The sequence below is a fragment of the Leptonychotes weddellii genome, chromosome 15, assembly GCF_054177405.1.
Source record: "Leptonychotes weddellii isolate Sample4059 chromosome 15, ASM5417740v2, whole genome shotgun sequence".
Lineage (NCBI taxonomy): Eukaryota > Metazoa > Chordata > Mammalia > Carnivora > Phocidae > Leptonychotes > Leptonychotes weddellii.
The window spans coordinates 4,607,175-4,625,268 of record NC_138383.1 but is presented as its reverse complement, the minus strand read 5'-3'; the positions used below and the strand labels follow the sequence as shown (position 1 = coordinate 4,625,268).

The following is an 18,094-nucleotide window of genomic DNA, read 5'->3' as shown; positions in this document are numbered from 1 at the left end:
TGCAGGCTGGCAGGAGGATAGAGAACGAAAGGGGAGGAAACTGGGTCCTTGTTGCGTCAGGCTTTTTACAGACAGTAATTTTTAAAATCCTTGCGGAATGGGTACCCTAAAAGTCCTGCTACAGATTATAAAACAGTGGCCTCAGGACATGATAGAAGATGTTTTTTCAAGGATGAAATGATGACTTTCATACAAATATAAAATCAACGCATGTCAAGGATTTTATTTGGTGTATTAATTAATGAAGGAACCAGTAAGATGTAAAAACTGGTTTAAAGGAGAACCCTGAGTACAGACACACATCGGAAACGCTAACATGAATTTGCTTGTATGTACAAAACAGGTCGCTGCCCCCAGGGGAATCGTCACTGGCATCTTCACTGTACAAGATTTATTTGCATCTCCATGGGCAAGAATTATTTTTAGTACTATCAGTTTTTTGTTTTTTTTTGTTTTTTTTAAGATTTTATTTATTTATTTGAGACAGAGAGAATGAGAGAGAGAGAGCACATGAGAGGGGGGAGGGTCAGAGGGAGAAGCAGGCTCCCTGCCGAGCAGGGAGCCCGATGCGGGACTCGATCCAGGGACTCCAGGATCATGACCTGAGCCGAAAGCAGTCGCTTAACCAACTGAGCCACCCAGGCGCCCTAGTACTATCAGTTTTCTGCAACCCAGAGAGTTGTCAAAGAGCTCAAAGACAAGGACAGGTGCAGATCCTTCTAGAATCAGATAAGCCCCGAAGGAAGGTTCCTCTAGACAATCTCTATGAAATTAAGTAAGGCCTTCAAGATTTCACAGCTGCTAAGTACAGATTTGCAATTCGAAACCAAATCTACATGTCTCCATAGGTTCAGACTTTTCTCCGCCAGGGTCAGGCCGCTATTGGACAGTGAAGGGTGATATTCAGCTGAGATTTGCGGTATTGACTGGTCATCACCCCGTTTAGTTCAAATTCCTTGGTCTCAAGACTGGAGTCTTCCCTCCTTTGAACAGAGCCCGAAGCAACATTCCAAGGTCTCCAAAGCCTCAGTCAGTCATTTGGCATCTTGAAAGTGTCTCCCCCTCGATGCCAGTGTTCCCTAGGGAGTCTGCAGGGGCCGGGAGCCTGGCCTGAGCCCTGGGAAAATGGTGGTAGAATCTCAAGACTCCCACCGTGCCCCGTGCCTTGGAACGGATGAAGAGACTGCTGCGGCCCAGGCTCCAGTCACGTCTTTGGTTTGGAAATTATGGGACGCTGATACAGCTGGATTATACCTTCTTCATGCAGCCGCTTCCAGAGTGTTCTCTCTAACGGGAAGTCATGGTTGATGTAAAAGATGGTTCGTTTCCAGGACTTATCATAGTAGTGATCAGAAAAGTGCTCGTGGCCCTCGGTGATGAAGCCGTAGGCGCTCACCTATGTGAAGGTTGGAGGAGAAATGAGGCCTGAAGTTGCTCCCTCCCAGGCTTGTTCTCATGGGCTGTGTGTTACTGGGGGACCCTTCATCGTGGTTCCCTCCCTAGGGGTCCGGGCGCAGGCTCCCTGATGGACACTGGCCTATGTGTGTACGTGCACTCACACCCCTCTCCCGCCCTGGCCGTCGTCCCCTGCTGGGCAGGTCCCGGGATAGGGCTTCCGCTCCTCCAGCAGAGCCTTACCTGGTCACAGAGCTGAAGGGCCGTGAGCAGCAGGAGGGCCCCCGTGGTGGGACGATAGATTCTCCAGTGGCGAGAGTTCAGGGTCTTCGACCTCAGAAACCTGGGAAATAGCCCAGCCCCCAGCGGTCAGGAGGCTGCAGGGATGAGAGGGATCCAATGCCTGCCCCCCGCGCCCTGCCATTCTGCTCTCACCTGTTCTTCATGTAACGGATTACGTCTGGATGCAGCAACAGGTACCTGTCCAGGTGCAAGCTTTCCTGGAAAGCCTCCTGGGGCCTGCGCCTGTGGGCGGCAATGGGTCGTTCACCTCCCCCGATGCGGGCCAAGTCTGGCCAGGGCCACGACAGGGGGCCCATCTCCAGGCGATCGCCAAGGCTGTCCCCACCTGTCCAGCCCTTCACAGCCGCTCAATACGCAGCTCGGCCTGGGGTGGGGTAGGGGGCAGTGAGTACCTGAACCAGGAAAGGCTACTTTTCACCAGGGTCTGATTCAGAAGCAGCGCTTCCAGCCACTCATAGTCTCGGGTGCCCTCCAGGAAGTGCAGGTAGCGGACATCCTGAGGACCAAGGACAGTGAGCGCTCCAGGAGTCCTGCCTTCAGGCCCCGGGGCTGGGGGGTTGGGGGGGGGTGGTTGGCTCCGACGCCAGGCTGCCCACTTGCTCCTCGCAGTCCTGTCTGGCAGTCCTCCCTGCTCTTGCCCCTCGGATGAACAGAGCCCGCGCCAGCCAGACTCCAGACACAGGACACCAGGCTCCCTTTCTCAGCTCGTGCTCCCCATTCAGATTCTGTGGGTGGCCAGGCCGGTTCCTCTGTGCTCACCTTCCCCAGAGGCACGTGCGGGAAACCCCGACCGCCCAAGGCAAGCAGAGACTGCGTTATGGAGAAGGCAGTGAAGCCGTAGAAGGACGTCCGGGTACCCACATCCTGTTCGTAGCCCTTAGTGATGGCTCCGCTCAGTCTAGGCGGCAAGACAGAACCACACAGGACAGGACCCATGAGTGCCCGAGGGAAAGGCATGACGGCGGGCGGGGAAGGAAAAGAGAGATGGGGAGGCAGCAGGTATAATGGGACATTCTCTGGAGAGCCCGGGCATTCGGCCTCGGGGATCCAGGCATAGAACGCCCTACCAGATCTCTCAGTCTGGATGGGGCGCTTGGGGCGGGACGCTTACCGGAACACGTGATCGTGGCTGTCAATCTCCTGGCCCATGTGGGAGTTGTTCAGGATGCCCCCGTTACCCACCACGGCACAGGTGATGCACTGGGAACTCCCAGCAGGGAGGCTAGCCAGGAGCAGCTGCTGCTGGGGCACCGGAGGGAAGCGAGTCACCACCTTCTGCACCACTGGAACAAGGGGGGCTCCGCTCAGAGCACTGGAAGCGTCAGGGAGGGCCAGCCCATCCTCTTTCCCCGCGCTGGGGGCCCCCAGGGAAGAGGCAGACCAGAGCCAGAGGCTCAGCTGCCCAGGCTCCTCCCCAGGAAGACTCACAGGAGTAGTTGAGCTCCATGAAGCCGAAGGGCGGTGCGAAGTGCTCCAGGCGCTCCCACTCTCTCTGGTTGAAGCGGCTGGAGTCCAGGAAGAGGGTGAGGTTGGCCAGAAAGAGTTTCTGGAACCAGGGTGACTTGGAGGCCTTGACCTTCACTGAGTCGGGGCAGGTCTACATGCAGGAGGGTGGGTCAGTCAGGAAGAGGCCCAGGAAGGCCATGGCCAGGCCGGGCTCGGGGCAGGGGCAGAAAGTGGGCCTCAACGTTTGGAAGGCACCACCTCTGCTGCCTCTTCCATCCTGTTCGGAGGGCCTGCTGATCCTCCCTCGCCATTGCCCTGGCTGCTGTAGCCCTGAGGGTCCCAGAGAACAGCCCCTTCTTGGGGCTCTAGGGGATGCACCCTGGCGGGCGTGAGGAGGATGGGGCTGTGGGAGAGCCTGGAGCGCTGGCCAGGGCCCAGCTGCAGGTCTGTGTAAACATATGAATTTTGAAGGTTTCCCTCCTGAGGCTGTGGGCCCAGGCAGCTTTTCTGAGGGATGGAAGAGAGGGAAGGTTGGGGAATTGTGTGTACGGGGAAGACAAGGCATTCCCAGGGGTCAGGGTCGGGCCTCAGGTTGGGGTGTCCTCGGCTGTTAGTCCTGCTTCTCTGTGTCCCCTCTCAACCCTTGCCCCCTCCCCCTGCCAGAGGATGGCCCCAGAGCAGGTAGCACTCTCTCACCCTGCTCAGGGACCTTCCAGGCCTTCTGGGGGCTCCAGGGCAGGGCTCCTTTCCCTTACCCCTTCCCACGCTATAGGGGAGAGCACGGGGGGTGGGGGTGGGCATGAACAAGGCAGAGCCTGGGGACAGAGCCTGGGAGGTCAGGGAGGTGGGAGGCAGGGACTGGGGGGGCTGTCTGCAGGGGGCTTTGGAGCAGGGAGGTAGTGGCCAGACTCACCGATCTTAGGGCTCCCGTGTCAAAGCTATATTGTTCCTCAAAATCCCACTGGGGCTCAGACTTGAAGTTGGTGGCCCGCAGACTTGGACTTCTCTGTGTGATGCGGCTCTGGAAAGGGGTGGAGGGTGGCGTGGCCTGGGCTTTCTCCCAGTGGGGGACAACCGCTGTGGTCACTCCTTTCATTGTCCTCCCCGGTGACCCTGCTCCTGGCCTGGTCAGCGCCTTGGCCTGGCTTTTCAGCCCAGGTGTCCTTGCTGTGGTCCGCACTTTGCCCTGAGGGTTTGGGGGCTCCCTCCTGGTGGCTGAGGGCTCCTTGTTCTGGTCCTGCCTTCCTTTGATGGTCCTGGCATCCTGACTCCTCAGCGACAGTGTCTCTGCCCCGTCAGAGGCCACCCTCCCATCCCGTGCCCTCAGGGGCAGCGTGTTCAGCACGGTGTCCTTCCTCTCCTGACCCCTCGGTGGGGCCGGCCCAGCTGAGGCGGCCACGCTGGCCTCTGCTCTGGTGTTGCTGTGGGTGGGGCAGGCCGTGGCCTGGGCCGGGGGTGCCTGTGTGCTGCTCTCCTGCGCTGACGCCCCCCCCGGGGCCCTTGTCCTTCCTCCCGCGGTGGCGGCCTGCCATGCAGCCTTGTGGAGTGACTCTGGATACCTCTTCTTGCCAAGCATGTGCTGATCCCTAGGGACAGATGTAAATCTGGATTAAGGCCGAGGATCGTATCCACAGGGTGGACGCATAATTAGTATGTTTTCTGGTGCCTTGGGTAGACTTCACACCAGTTTCCCTAAGACATGAAGGCAAGGAGTGTCACCGTCCATACCCCAAATTAAGCTGCACCTGTTGGCGATGGGTCTGGAAACTTACCTCTGGCCCATAAAGAGACCGTGGTGGGCTCGCCCTTGGGAGCGTGTGAGCTCGGTGGGCGCAAGGGAAGGGGCTCTGTCTGGGCAGGGGATGGGCCCAAACAGGTAGGCAGAACCCGATTAGTATCTGCCTCGTAGGTCAGACTGAGGAGTTTGGACTTTATCATTCATCTTCTTGTCCAGGGGGAGCTACTGAAGAATTTCAGCTGGGAGATGGGGTTGCTGGATCAAGAGGGTGGGGCACAGTAGCTGAATTCCAGCCTGGCAGTGCTTTTTTCTAGCATCAGGAGAAGATTGACGCGGGCTGCCTTGTCTGGCTTCTGGCACTCCAGGTTTTTGGCTCTGAGGATTAGATTTCCTTTCTTTTTATTTCCCCCTTTTGGGGGAGGCTGCCAAAAGTATCCCTTAATTTATGCAAATTAGCATCAGGTGTTCTGCTGAGGAAAGCGTGGGTCCTCTGCTGTGCAGGTTTCTCTAACTGGACTTCGAGGTGGGTTCTCTGTGCTACACAGGTTTTGGGGGGGCTCCTGGGAGTCTTGGGGAAAAGAATCATCCTCTCTGGGGACCCATAGCCGTCACCCTCATGGATTTCCAGGTGTCCTTAACTCCCGCTCCTTTCCCTGACATCCTAGGCCTCCCTAGCACCTTGATCACCCTTGTCCCAAGCAGTTCTCTTTTGTCTGCTTCTATCATTCTTCTTCCAAGCCATATCATCACAGACTTACTGAGGCCCCAGAGAGAGAACATGAAATGTGCAGCCAGAGAGACCCGAGTGAGAATCCTTAGCACTTCCATTTATTAGCTGGTGTGACTGGGAGAAATCTTCACCTGCCTGACCCTGGGTGTTTTTATCTATAAAACTGGCCGCTGCCTTTTGCTTCTGCAAGAAGTCTGCTGTGAGCATTAACTGACAACATGTGTTTAGCTTCTGGCACAAAATACATGCTCGGATAACAAGTTCCCGGCTCCTCAGCCCTGCCGTGGTGCTCTGTTCCCAGTGACTCTTGATTTGTCCTGCGCAATGTGGGGGTCTCCTGAGTCTGGTCTCCTCCTTCTCTGGTTGCAGCTTCGACTCCCTGCCTCCCAACTCTGTGGCCACTAATTTGTTCTTTTATGCAGCAAATATTTATTGAGCACCCCCTATGAACGCTGTGCTAGTTACTGGGGCCTGGGTGATGAGCGCAACCAGACACATTCCTCCCCCCCCACGGAGCCCAGGATATAAAGGGACAACAGATCGTCACACAGGTAGACGTCAAGTTGTAACCCGGAGACATGCTGGGGAATGGGCGAGCACGAAGAAGCCATGGGAGGTAGCCTGACCCAAGCTCCGTTTCCTGTGACAACGTGAAGGCTAGAATCCTACGTGTGGTCAAATTGGGCGTGTTTGGGGATTGTATTCGTTCAAGGGCAATGTCAAGCTCCTCCCCAAATCGCAAACTTGGAGGAGGCAGAGATCACTCTAAGCAGTCCTTACTACGAAGCCCACCACGATGCCACATCATCACATCGGTGCTTCCGAAAAGCTTTCTGAGCCCACCAGGAAATGGATTTAAACAAACTGAATAGAATAGACCCTGAAATATGTAACAGGCGGAACATCTCATTCAACAGACGTTCAGTAAATGTCTAGTGCAATGTGCTGTGTAGGACCTGTGTAGGTCACCCGCAGAGTACACTGTAGTCATTGTTATTAAAGGTGGAAGACAGAGGAGACTTTCATCACTAGAAGAATACAGGGCTGGCCCGGGTGGTGGTATGTGCACTAGGCAGATTACCTCTGTCACTCCTTCCTCATTTAGGGCCTCCCTCCTGCATCGTGGCCAGCCCTCTGGTGGATACTGTATTTCCTGCTTCCTGGGCCCCAGGGAAGCACATTTATTCAGGTCTTCCAGGAAGGGCACTCTCTGTCCTGACCTTGAAACGGACAGAGGATCTAACTTCTCTGGAGATTGTTAGGGAAAAGGCTAACAGTGGGGCCTTCCTCCTTGGAGCACACACATTTTTAACTGTCCTCACGTAGCAAATGCCTCTTTGCTCAAAGAAGTAACTTGGAGGAGAGGTATCCCAGACCAGAAAGGAGAGAAAGGCTGGACTGTGACATGAAGCAGCCTGGAAAAGCTAACAGCCTTCAAGACTTTAAGCCGTTATTCCTTTTTTTGTTTTCCATTTTTAACTAAGAAAAAAAAATGGGGGTTTGGATTTATCATAAGGCTAGAAAATGTCTTGAGGAGCCCAAGAGCAAGATGTGGTTGAGCCTCTAGAACGGTCTGGAACCTGGAGTCTCTCTCTTAGGCTGCTTTCTGCTCTCTGCTCCTCAGCCCTCATGACGGAGGAGGATGGCCGCCCCATAACACCTGCTTCAGGGACCGAAGACTCTCTGCTCCCAGTTTTTAATTTTTATGGTTCTGGCCCACTTGTGTCCTTTCCTGTCCCTGGTAACATGGCAAGTGACACGGATCCTGGGGTCCACCCTGTACACGAGAGGATAGTCTCAAAAGAGAGGGTTGTTGGCTCATGAACTGGGTAGACATCCCTCAAGTGTCCATTCTGAAAGGATACCATCCATGCAGAGTGGAAAACCTGAGTTAGTCCTGAACATAGTCTTTTTTTTCTTTTTTTAATTTATTTATTTGAGAGAGAGAGAGCGAGCTCTCAGAGAGGGGCAGAGGGAGAGGGAGAAGCAGGCTCACCGCGGAGCAGAGCGCCCGATGCAGGGCTCGATCCCAGGACCCCGGGATCATGACCTGAGCCGAAGGCAGACAATTAACCGACTGAGCCACCCAGGCACCCCCATCCAGAACATATTCTTGAGGGATTTGGGCCACCTTTGTTTTGGTGCTGTGAAGTTTGAGTACGGTGAGACTCACTCTTCTCCCCTTCAGTGGCACAACTGAGCTGAAGCTCCCAGCCCGGAGGTACAGCAAAAGCCTAGGTGTTTACTCCATTAGCAAACAGCTCTCGTTACTCAGCCGGAAACCTCGAATTCACCTCCCCCTGTATTTCCCACCCCCAAACCACAAGAAGCCTCTAGAAGTTTTCCTTCCAAAGTGCAAGCACCTTTGCATGGCTGTGATCAGGGAGATGGTGCGGCAGGGTGGTCTTCTCCACTAGACTTCTCAGACAGCTGGCCCTCGGGGACGGAGCACCCCGAGCTCCTCTCTGCAGTCCTTCCCAGAGGCAGGAGGCACAAGGTCCCTGGCGGGTTACTGAGGACTCCTTTACGTTTTACAGGGAGTCGTAGCAATGACCCAGCTACTGACAAAATTATGTAATTAAGTTTCATTTCAATTCCCTATAATTAAACACAACTATGATTGCTAGGAATGTGGGTGTTTACGTAGGCATTTCCTTATGCTCATGCATGGTATTTACTGAATGCTCAAATTCCTTCCGTCCATATGGTGAGTGCCCTGCATTCGTCTTGTCCAGACCCTGGGTAATCCTGGATTTAAACACCACGAGCAAGGCCAGGGTAGGGTGAGGGGGGAACCTGTTTTCTATTAAGGGTTCAGAGGGACAGGCAAGTCATGCAGGAGTCACATGCAAGCAAAAAACAACTCAATATCAAATCTGATCTATTTGGGAGATAAAAATAAAAAATGCTGCACTTCAAAAAATAAATTTATCATTAACAGGGTTCACATGGCTCTATGCAATAAATGAAGTGGGTACAAAAGAATAATTATCTGGCATCCTCTTCCCTCTAAATTCTGAACTACACAACACCACAGGGGACCTGGAAGCAAAGAAATGGCAAAAGGTTCAAAGTTTATTTATACTTGAAGCCATGAAAAGACTGTTGGCAAAAGAGCACTATTCTCCCTTGAATATAGCACAGCTAATCCTTGAACAGTGTGCGGGTTAGGGGCACCGACCCACACCGTCGAAAATCTGCATGTAACTCTTGACTGCCCCAGAACTTAACTACTCATAGCCTGCTGTCGACCAGAATCCTTACCAATAGCATAAACAAGTCAACACATATTTTGTATATGTATTATGTACATATTCTTACAATACAGTCAGCTAGAGAAAAGAAAATGTCATTCAGAAAATCATAAGGAAGAGAAGATACATGTACAGTACTGTACTGTAAAAAAATCCATATATAAACGGACCCATGTGGCTCAAACCATATTGTTCAGTGGTCAACAGTATCTACTAGAAATAGGATAGGGGGTGTTGAAAGTGTCTCACACGTGGAAGAGGTCATCCAAACTGAAATTTAGCAATGACACCCTGAATCAAAGGCCACTAATAAAACCAGTAGGACTAGAAGATTATTTCATCAAGGAGAAGACAAGAACTCAAAAAACCTCCTTGATGATCTTGCAATTCCACTTCGAGATATTTATCCAAAGAAAATAAAAACACTAACCTGAAAAGACATACGCGCCCCTGTGTTCACTACAGCATTATTTACAATAGCCAAGATATGGAAGCAGCCCAAGTGTCCATCGACAGATGAATGGATATATATATAATGGAATATTGCTCAGCCAGAAAAAACAATGAGGTCTTGCAGCAACATGGATGGACATAGAGGGTATTATACTAATGAAATAAGCCCGACAAAGACAAATACCATATGATTTCTCTTATATGTGGCATCTCAAAAACAAATAACAAACGAAACAAAACAGAACTATTTCTGTATCTCATAGATACAGAGAGTAGAGTGGGTTGCCACTGTGGTGGTGGGGGATGGCGGTGGTGGTGGGGGGGGGATGGGAGGTGGGTGGGGGGGTGAGAGGTGGTGGGGGATGGGAGAATTAGGTAAAAGGGATTAGGAAAGACAATCTCCCCATAATAAAATAAATAAGACACGGGGATGTAAAGTACAAGCCTGGTGAATATAGTCAATAATATTGTAACAACTTCGTATGGTGACAAATGGAAACTAGCCTGATGGTGAGCATTTCGTAATGTACATAAATATCCAATCATTATGTTGTACACCTGAAACTGATATACAGTATTGTATATCAGTTATTCTTCAACAAAACCCAAAAAACCAAAACCCCTTTGATTTCCTAAATAATTCTGGGCTCTGCCATTCAGTGGAACAGACCCTGGAAAAGACTCCAGGCTAGGCAGCCCTGCCCTGTGGTGAGTGGCCGGGTGGCCGGTCACACACATGCCTCCAACTGGCGTCCTCACAACCCGGACCCCCTCCCCCACCAGCACTGCCTTTCCTCACCCCCCGCTGAGGACCCTCCGTGATGGGCAGCTCTCATCTCCAGTACCCCACATTGTTGTTAGCCCAGGCTGGAGCTGGTGTCCACATAGCTCTTTAGGGGCTCTGGTCTTATCTGAAATGGAAACCAGTCGTTCTGTTTCCCCCAGCCCCAAACTTTGCAGTATATTTTCCCCAGGAAATCCCAAAACTTTTTGCACGGTTTACATTTTAGAACTTTACTTTGACACTTTAGATGTGTCCGCAAGTTGCTTCGATCACCAAAAGCTGTACTTTGCCTTAATCAGCCTTAATTCTCTTTGTAGGCTGGGGAAAAAAAACAAAAAAAACCCAGAAATCTGTATTCTGTTGTTATTCCAAATGTTCTTTTTTCAAATCAAAGCCAATTCTCTTATTTGTTTAGTTTCTGGCCAGTTAAATCCTAATGGGGGACAATATAAATATGGGAACAGAAGAGGAAAAACACACCTAAGCCACTGTTCCTAGTGCTTTAGTAGCTGGATCCAATTTCCAAAGCTCTCCCCCAACAGAGGGGCCCAGAGCATTCTCTGAAATCCCTTTCATCAAACCATGGCCTGGGAGATGGGAAGCTGGTTTAAAATTTGGACGTGCTCCCTCCCTATGATACACAAACACAGACACAAACACATAGCTCTCACCACAGGGGTGAGTCTTGAGAGTTAAGGAGAGTAGGGAAGACCGTGAACAGGATGGTGGTGGGTGGGACGGAGGTAACTGGGGAAGAAAATGTTTTAAACAAAACAATGGCAGGTACATAAAGGTCCAGAATCACAGATACAAGACGAGACCACGTGGTCCCGTGGCTGGGAAACTCTCCCCTCGAACCAAGATTGTTTAAAGCAAAGTCAGTTTTCATCGCCTGGATCTGGTACCTCGCTTAGCTCTTTTGGGACTAATCACACCTGCGAGTAAACTTTGTTTCAGGGGTTAGCCCGAGTCCCGGTAACATTTTTAGCCTGGCATGTTTGAGATAGTGACCTTGGGGGAAAATAACATTCCTCCCCTTTGCCATCCCTCTGCCCAAGAGAGGAACGAGAAGAACAAGGGAGTCCAGTGGGCAGCTACCCCTGCCCTCCGTTGGGGCTGGAAGGGCTCCCTGAGAAGCTGCCAAACCCCACAAGCGTGGTGGCACTTAAGAACTTGAGGATCAGTCTGCATGGAGCACTGGATGTTATGCACAAACAATGAATCATGGAACACTTCATCTAGAACTAATGATGTAATGTATGGGGATTAACATAAGAATAAAAAAAAAAAAAAAGAACTTGAGGATCAGGCTTCCTGACAGCTCAGAGCGGGCTGCCTGTCTCCTGCGAGGTCGCTGAGGGGAGTTGCCAGGCGTGCCAAGACTTAGCCTCTGGAACTCTGGCTGTCCTCATGTATTGAACTTGAAAGTTTGACAGAAAACTAAGTTCTTGGCACTTGGCAAACGGGTGGTGGTGCACACTGGGGCAGGAAGGAGCCTGCTTGAGTTCCAGCCAGACCACTAACCAGCCCTCTGTGTGACTTTGGGTAAGTCACAGAACGCTTAGAGCCCCTGTTTTCTCATCCATTAGATGGGAATCCTTTTTTTTTTAAGATTTTATTTATTTATTTGACAGAGAGAGAGAGAGAACACAAGCAGGGGGAGTGGCAGAAGGAGAGGGAGAAGCAGGCTCCCCGTTGAGCAAGGAGCCTGATGACACGGGGCTCGATCCCAGGACCCTGGGACCGTGACCTGAGCTGAAGGCAGACGCTTCACCGACTGAGCCACCCAGGCGCCCCTAGATGGGAATCTTAATACCAGTCTCACAATACTGTTGTGAGGACTTCACGGTGTATAAAAGGCACTTGGAAAAATACCACGTTATACAAGTGGGTCAGGTCTAACGTGTATGACACACAGCGACCGTCAGAGTCCCCAACCGCCCCCATTTGGGTTCACGTGTCCAGACATGAAAGCCTGAAAGGGCAACAGGCGTCAAGGCCATGGGTAAATGGTATTTCATTTACAGCACTAAACCACTTAATTGAGAAGTCAAGAAGTGGCAGGTAGGCATGTGGCTTAGAAATAGCATGGTAAATACCAAAAGAAAGAGCAGAAAGAATTGAAGTAGGTACCTTGGGAATCAGGATTCTGGACTAGGGAGAAGGCATGGGCACCACTCAATGTTGATGTAAAATTTGCAATACTATTTGGAACACGTGCATGTCAGCTTAATAATAAAAAAATAAATAAAGGGAGAAACATGAAAACTAAATGAGACATCTTATCGAAAATTCTATGAAAATTTGAAAACGCAATGCAACATTTAGTCCACAGATATTTACTGAGTGGTGATTAGATGCCAGGCATTTAGAACTATCTGTTAAAGATTAAAGATGAGAGAGCAATGGTCACTGATCTTAAGAAGCCCCAGATCTAAGAGGGGAGCAGACATGAACATAAATAGCTGCTATAAAGAGTTAGCGGTCCGATGCTATTAGTCAAATGTGTGGGAGAGAGTGTAGATACAACCTAGGGACAGGGTTCTGCTGGGGGGGACGGGCACTTCACTATGGAGGTGGTACCTAAATGGGTCTTTTGTTCCCGAATCTTTCTTCAGAAACGAACTTTGCTGAATTACTCTTCCTTTTATAAAAGCAATGTGTGCTCATTACCGAAAAAGCAGAAAAGGAATTTAAGCAGAAAAGGTTATCAGCCTGTGATTGTAACCCCTCAAAGAATCTGCTGGTGGCACCTTAGGGCGTGCACATCCAGATCCCCCTTCCTATGCCTATTAGACTTACAAATGTAGTCGTTTACTATGTTGGAATGTTATTTAATTGTTTTCGTCCTTATATTTTCTCCCTTTCCCACCGGTGCCCACTTCTCACCCACCAGCAGCTGTTAGGAGTCCCATGTTCATTGCCTCCATGGACACATGTGACCAATAAGAGCTGGAAAGTAAAGGACGTCCTACAGGACCTCTGGCTTCCCTCCATACCTAAGCCCTAAAGCGGGGAGAAGATTTGGTGGAATAGATAAATGTCTCGGAGAAGGATTTCTCTGTTTCCTCCCTAGAAAGTTTCCTTTGGGTGAAGAAGAGGGAGAGGACAAGGGAGAGAAGAGAGGGATCTGTGGGTCCCAAGGTTGGAGGGTTCCTGCACCCTACTTCCTTGTAGTGTTCCTAGGGTCTAATAAGGCCCCGAGAGGAAATGACAGCATGCTGATCCCAGGAAGACAGTGTCCGAAAATTCTCACACCTAAGCAGGTGGACATGAAAGAGCCAAGAGGCAGAGGCGATGGATGTCTCAAGGGCAACACGATGGCTAAGAATCAGCTGCCCCCACCCAGGCCCTGGCACCGCATCAGGTATCCAGGAGCCCTTGATGCCATCCTGGGAAGGGGGACAGAGGACCAAGAACGGCTGAGATTAGGTTTCCCTGAAGCTCGGTGAATGGGGGTCCAGGATTGGAAATCGGGAAGTTATAGAAAATGAAGTTATGTTTCTTAGACCAAAAGAAAAGAAAAAGAAAATCCATAGCCCTGATTTTACAGCTCACGCTTACCCAACAGCTCTAAAGCCAACACAAGGCATAGAGTCTTCAAAGGCAAATTCATTCCAGACCAGGAAACCTAAGCAGGTAGAGACATGGTCTCAGTTGTATCTACATATTCGGGAGCACCCTGGAGACTGGGACCAAATTAAGAAGATATGAGAGGTAGTCCAATACCTTCGGTTTGAAATCATACAATCCTATCCTATTTGTTGCCAAATCCAGCCGGTCTGACTTATTCTCAGTCCTTTCTCCCTAACGTCCTTCGGCCAGAGCCTCCTGGCCCAGGGCTCCTACCCTAAACCATTGCAGGAGCCTCCAACCCAGCCCCCCTGAGACCACCTTCCCCCCCACTGCCTACCCTATAATCTGGTAGCAGAGGAGTTTGCACAACGCACAAATGTCATCAAGTTCCTCCCTTACGGCTAAAGTTTTCCGTAGCCGTAGAATAAAATTTAAACTGTTGGTACGTTACTGATGGCCACACATTTACTCTTTCATCAACAACCATTTAAAAAACACCGAATTAGGCCTGCCCTGTGTCCAGGACCTGTTCAAATTACTGAGGAAAGAGACAAATAAGACCATCCCTACGCCCAGGAAATTCATTGTCTGGCAGGAAACAAACACACTTTGGGTTCCTGACAACAGGTTCTGATGGGTGTGATAGAGGAAGCCGGGCTGGGGGTGGGGGGTGGGGGGTGGGGGGTGAGGGAGTGGCGAGGTCTGGGGGAGTGACGCCATCCCGGGGCTGTGACTGGGAACGTGGACTCTGGAGCTAGCTGGCTTGGGTCTGAACTTAAGTGACCAGGGTGACCTTGGATAATTTGCCTAACCTCTCTTATCTGCAAAAGAGGTTGTGGTTAATAATAGTATTTACCCCAAAGCCTTGATATGTGGTCGCTAATCAGGGGTTTTGGAGACCAGTGCCTGGCACGCCAAGCCCCCAGTCAGCATGAGTTATGTTAGTCATCAGCCTCCCCGCGTCCACACCATTGCTCCGGCTGCTTTCTTATTGTGCAATGTTCCTGCGTGCTGGAATGTCACACTGCCTTCAGGAGCTCTACAAACACCACCATCTCCAGGATGTTCTCACCCTGCCCCCCAGGGTTGAAATGACTCTTTCCAATTTGCTCCCATAGCACTTGACACATGTGACTTAACTGCGGTGATTTATCACGACTACTAATATCACGCACCCTCTCTGGTCTATGTCGTTCTGCTCCATTAGACTTTGAGTCTCTTGAGAGTCAACACGTCCGAGGGAGTGGAGAAGCAAAACATCAGGGTTTGAATCCTGGCCCTGTGACTTCCTAGTGGGGTGACCTTGGGCAGTTCACGTCAGCTCTCTGTGTCTCCGTATATTCATAACCATCAGAATTAGTTAATGTACATAAGGCACTTAGAATAGAAGTGTTGCCTACAATTACGTAATAATTATATGTACACCAAAGAATCAAGTGTGGTCACCCCTTAAGAGTGGGTAGACATGGGGATGTGATGGAGAGACCTTCACTTCTTGCTTGGATTTTTCTAAACATTATGAGAGCATGTATTACTTTCAAAAAAATTTAGGAACAGTGAAATAGGGACACCTGGGTGGCTCAGGCAGTTAAGCATCTGCCTTCGGCTCAGGTCTTTATCCCAGGGTCCTGGGATCGAGTCCCACATCGGTCTCCCTGCTCGGTGAGGATCTAGCTTCTCCCTCTGCCTGCTCTGTCTGTGGCTCTCTCTGCTTATGTTCTTTCTCTCTCACAAATAAATAAATTAATAAAAAAAAAAAAAGAACAGTGAAATAAAGTCATTCCAAAAAAACTTGAGTCTGGAAAGAAAAGGGTCTTCCTCTGCTGGAGATGTGTTGATTTTATAAGAAAACTGGTCTATAAGGTCCTTTTGAAGGATGAACTTAGAGCCCAGATTTAAGCTAAGTGAGAGGTCTCCCATTTTCTGACCAACTCCTCAGGGAGAGTGTGATTTGGAAGTGAATGGCATCCACGGGATAAATCTTTTGCTTTAGGACGCGGCGAATGGCACGTGAAAACTATCCCCAAAGTCGCCATTATTACTCACAGTCCTGGAGGGGAAGTTGTCTCCTGTCTGGGCCTTCTGGAGACCCAGACCCATAGTTTGCCAGCCCCTGCCTGCGTTTCCCCTGGACATGCCGCCAGGCATCCGGACACCTTGGTTTTCCCACTCCTGCCCCCTTTGTGTCCCCTAGGTGCCCCCTTGGATCTTCCTTGCCAGTGGTTGTTGACAACATTCCTGATTCCTGACACCTTGTGTGGACATGGTAGTGTCGCAGAGCTCCCTGGGCTTCCCTGGGCTAGAGTCTTTTAACGTGCCTCCAATAAATTATGAGGAATTTGGAAAGGGTCAGAACCTTACCTGGAAGCTTTTGTATTGGGCTCCTTCATAAAGGAGGGCAGCATGAAGATGAAGACGACCAACACGGCCAAAACCAAGAGACATTTGGTGGCATGGTCCAGATGACTGAGTCGAGGCAGCCAGGTCCTCATGGTGGTGGGTCAGGCGCTGCAAGAAGGTTCTGCATATCCTGGAGCTTCGCTTCGATACAGACCGCAGATAGTTTGAGCGCTGAGGTCTCCTGGCCAGGGAGTGCACACCTCTTATCTTAACAATGAGCCACTCAGTCTATCAGGAGCTGCCACCCCTGCTTTGTGAAGGCTTATAGGCTGGTGTGGCTTGAAGGAAGAGAAACTCCTTTTGTTCAAACAAGTTTACTTTCCTTTTCATTGTCTCAGAAGCCAATTTCTGCATGTAGAGCTTTATGAGAAACACACATGTGTTATAGGGAACCTCACTTTTATCAGGTTCCAAACCCTTGGGGACCCCGGGCAGCTGCACGGACTGGAAGATCCTTGCGTGGCCTCCATGCGCAACATGATCTTTACGAGAAAAGTACAGGGAATCTGTTTAGCTTGGAGATCCCTCTAGCAATCTTCCCTCAAAGAACATTGTGCCGCCAGAGACTAGAGCTATGAGGACAATCTCATTTCCAAAGCGTTCCAGAGTCATACACGGCTCTCAATCCTGGGTGCACATTTGAATCACTTGGGAAGCTGTACTACACCCCAGTGCCCAGACTGCACTGAAAATAACGAAGCCAGAATCTCTGGGGCTGGCTATTTTTCCAGCAGGGGTATTTTTTTTGAGTTCCCCAGGTGATTCCAATGTGCAGACAAGCGGAGGAGTGATTTACAGTCATCTGGCTCAACCTTGCCTGCTCCTCTTCTGCAGTCATGGCCTTGACAGCCCTGAGCAGCATGCTTGCAGACGAGAGTGCTGAGCCAGGCCCCCGGGGGCCATCCGTGTGCAGTAATGCTCTTGCAGCTACTCGAGGCGCTGGGCGTTGTTGTCAACCCCATTTTACCGTTGGGGAAACTGCCTTTGTAAGCAAGCACCTTGCCCTAGATCTGAATGAGTCATCATCTTGGAGACCCATCCAAGTGACCTAGAGACTGCATAGTACCACCTGAGAAATCATTAACTCTGCTTTAATATGAAGAATAAAAGGCATGATGCTTAGAGGAAATGTGCAACTCAGAGGAATAATGCCGAGTTTGGTTGTAGAAAACAGAAAATTCAGAGAAGCAGCCCCCCCATAAAGAACTGCGGGTTATTAATTTTTAAAATATTGCTCACAGGATATTAAACCTCACAGGTGTTTCCCAGCAGTTGAAATGGGGAAGATGCAGCTTGGAATAATAAGCCCTGTAGGTCACGGGATCCGGATTCATTGTTCACACATGACAGGGTATATTCAGAGGAATGCACAGCTTCCCATTCTGTACCCAACGTCCTTGGCCTTCACCCAGGACACGCACCAGTAAATGCTTAAACTGCCTTCCCCAGGCAGGATGAAAAAGGTAAGACATGCTTCTGAGTGGCTGGGAGTAATACAGACACACGGTGGGCTTCCTTTGCTCCATACCATGCCCTGGAACTCGGGCACTATTACGGCGGATGGGCTGGGAGCAAGGAGAAAAGTTCCTCTCAGTACTTTTTGAATCTCTCTCTCTGTCTGAACACACCTAACCTGTAAGTGCCTATAAACATTTTCTGAATAGACCAGGGTCAAATCATAACCCTGCCTTAACTGACCCTTAACTGACCCGAATTTCCCTGTGCACTTGCCATGAACAATTACCCTACACCCTGGTGCCTGTTTGCAATGCCAGGCAAATGAAGTGCACAGGGGGAAGGCATTTTCTTACCCTCAGCCCTGGTTCGACGGTAAGGAGCGTCTCTTTCATCTCACCCCCTGCTCTGGAGAAGGCTCCCGGGGTCAGTGTTCTCTCTGACTTCCGGAGCGTGGAGATCTAGGTGGGCTCCTGGGTGCAAGCTGTGCGGCTCACCACCTCAGGGGTGGGTTGAACTTGGAGCTATGGAAAGCCTGCAGAGGGGGCGGGGGCTGGGCA

The 18,094-nt window shown here is 50.5% G+C and overlaps 1 protein-coding gene across 1 annotated transcript; it reads right to left on the bottom strand.

Moving 5' to 3' along the window:
* Window positions 1-648: 648 nt before the first annotated feature.
* Window positions 649-16,460, bottom strand: ST6GALNAC1 (ST6 N-acetylgalactosaminide alpha-2,6-sialyltransferase 1). Its single transcript, XM_006728093.2, has 9 exons — window positions 16,041-16,460; window positions 4,058-4,730; window positions 3,127-3,295; window positions 2,810-2,981; window positions 2,458-2,596; window positions 2,091-2,194; window positions 1,831-1,920; window positions 1,639-1,738; window positions 649-1,396 (listed from the first exon to the last, which is right to left on the bottom strand). Exons 1-9 carry the CDS (start codon window positions 16,169-16,171, stop codon window positions 1,205-1,207), a joined length of 1,770 nt encoding a protein of 589 aa, XP_006728156.2. The 5' UTR covers window positions 16,172-16,460; the 3' UTR covers window positions 649-1,204.
* Window positions 16,461-18,094: the final 1,634 nt, after the last annotated feature.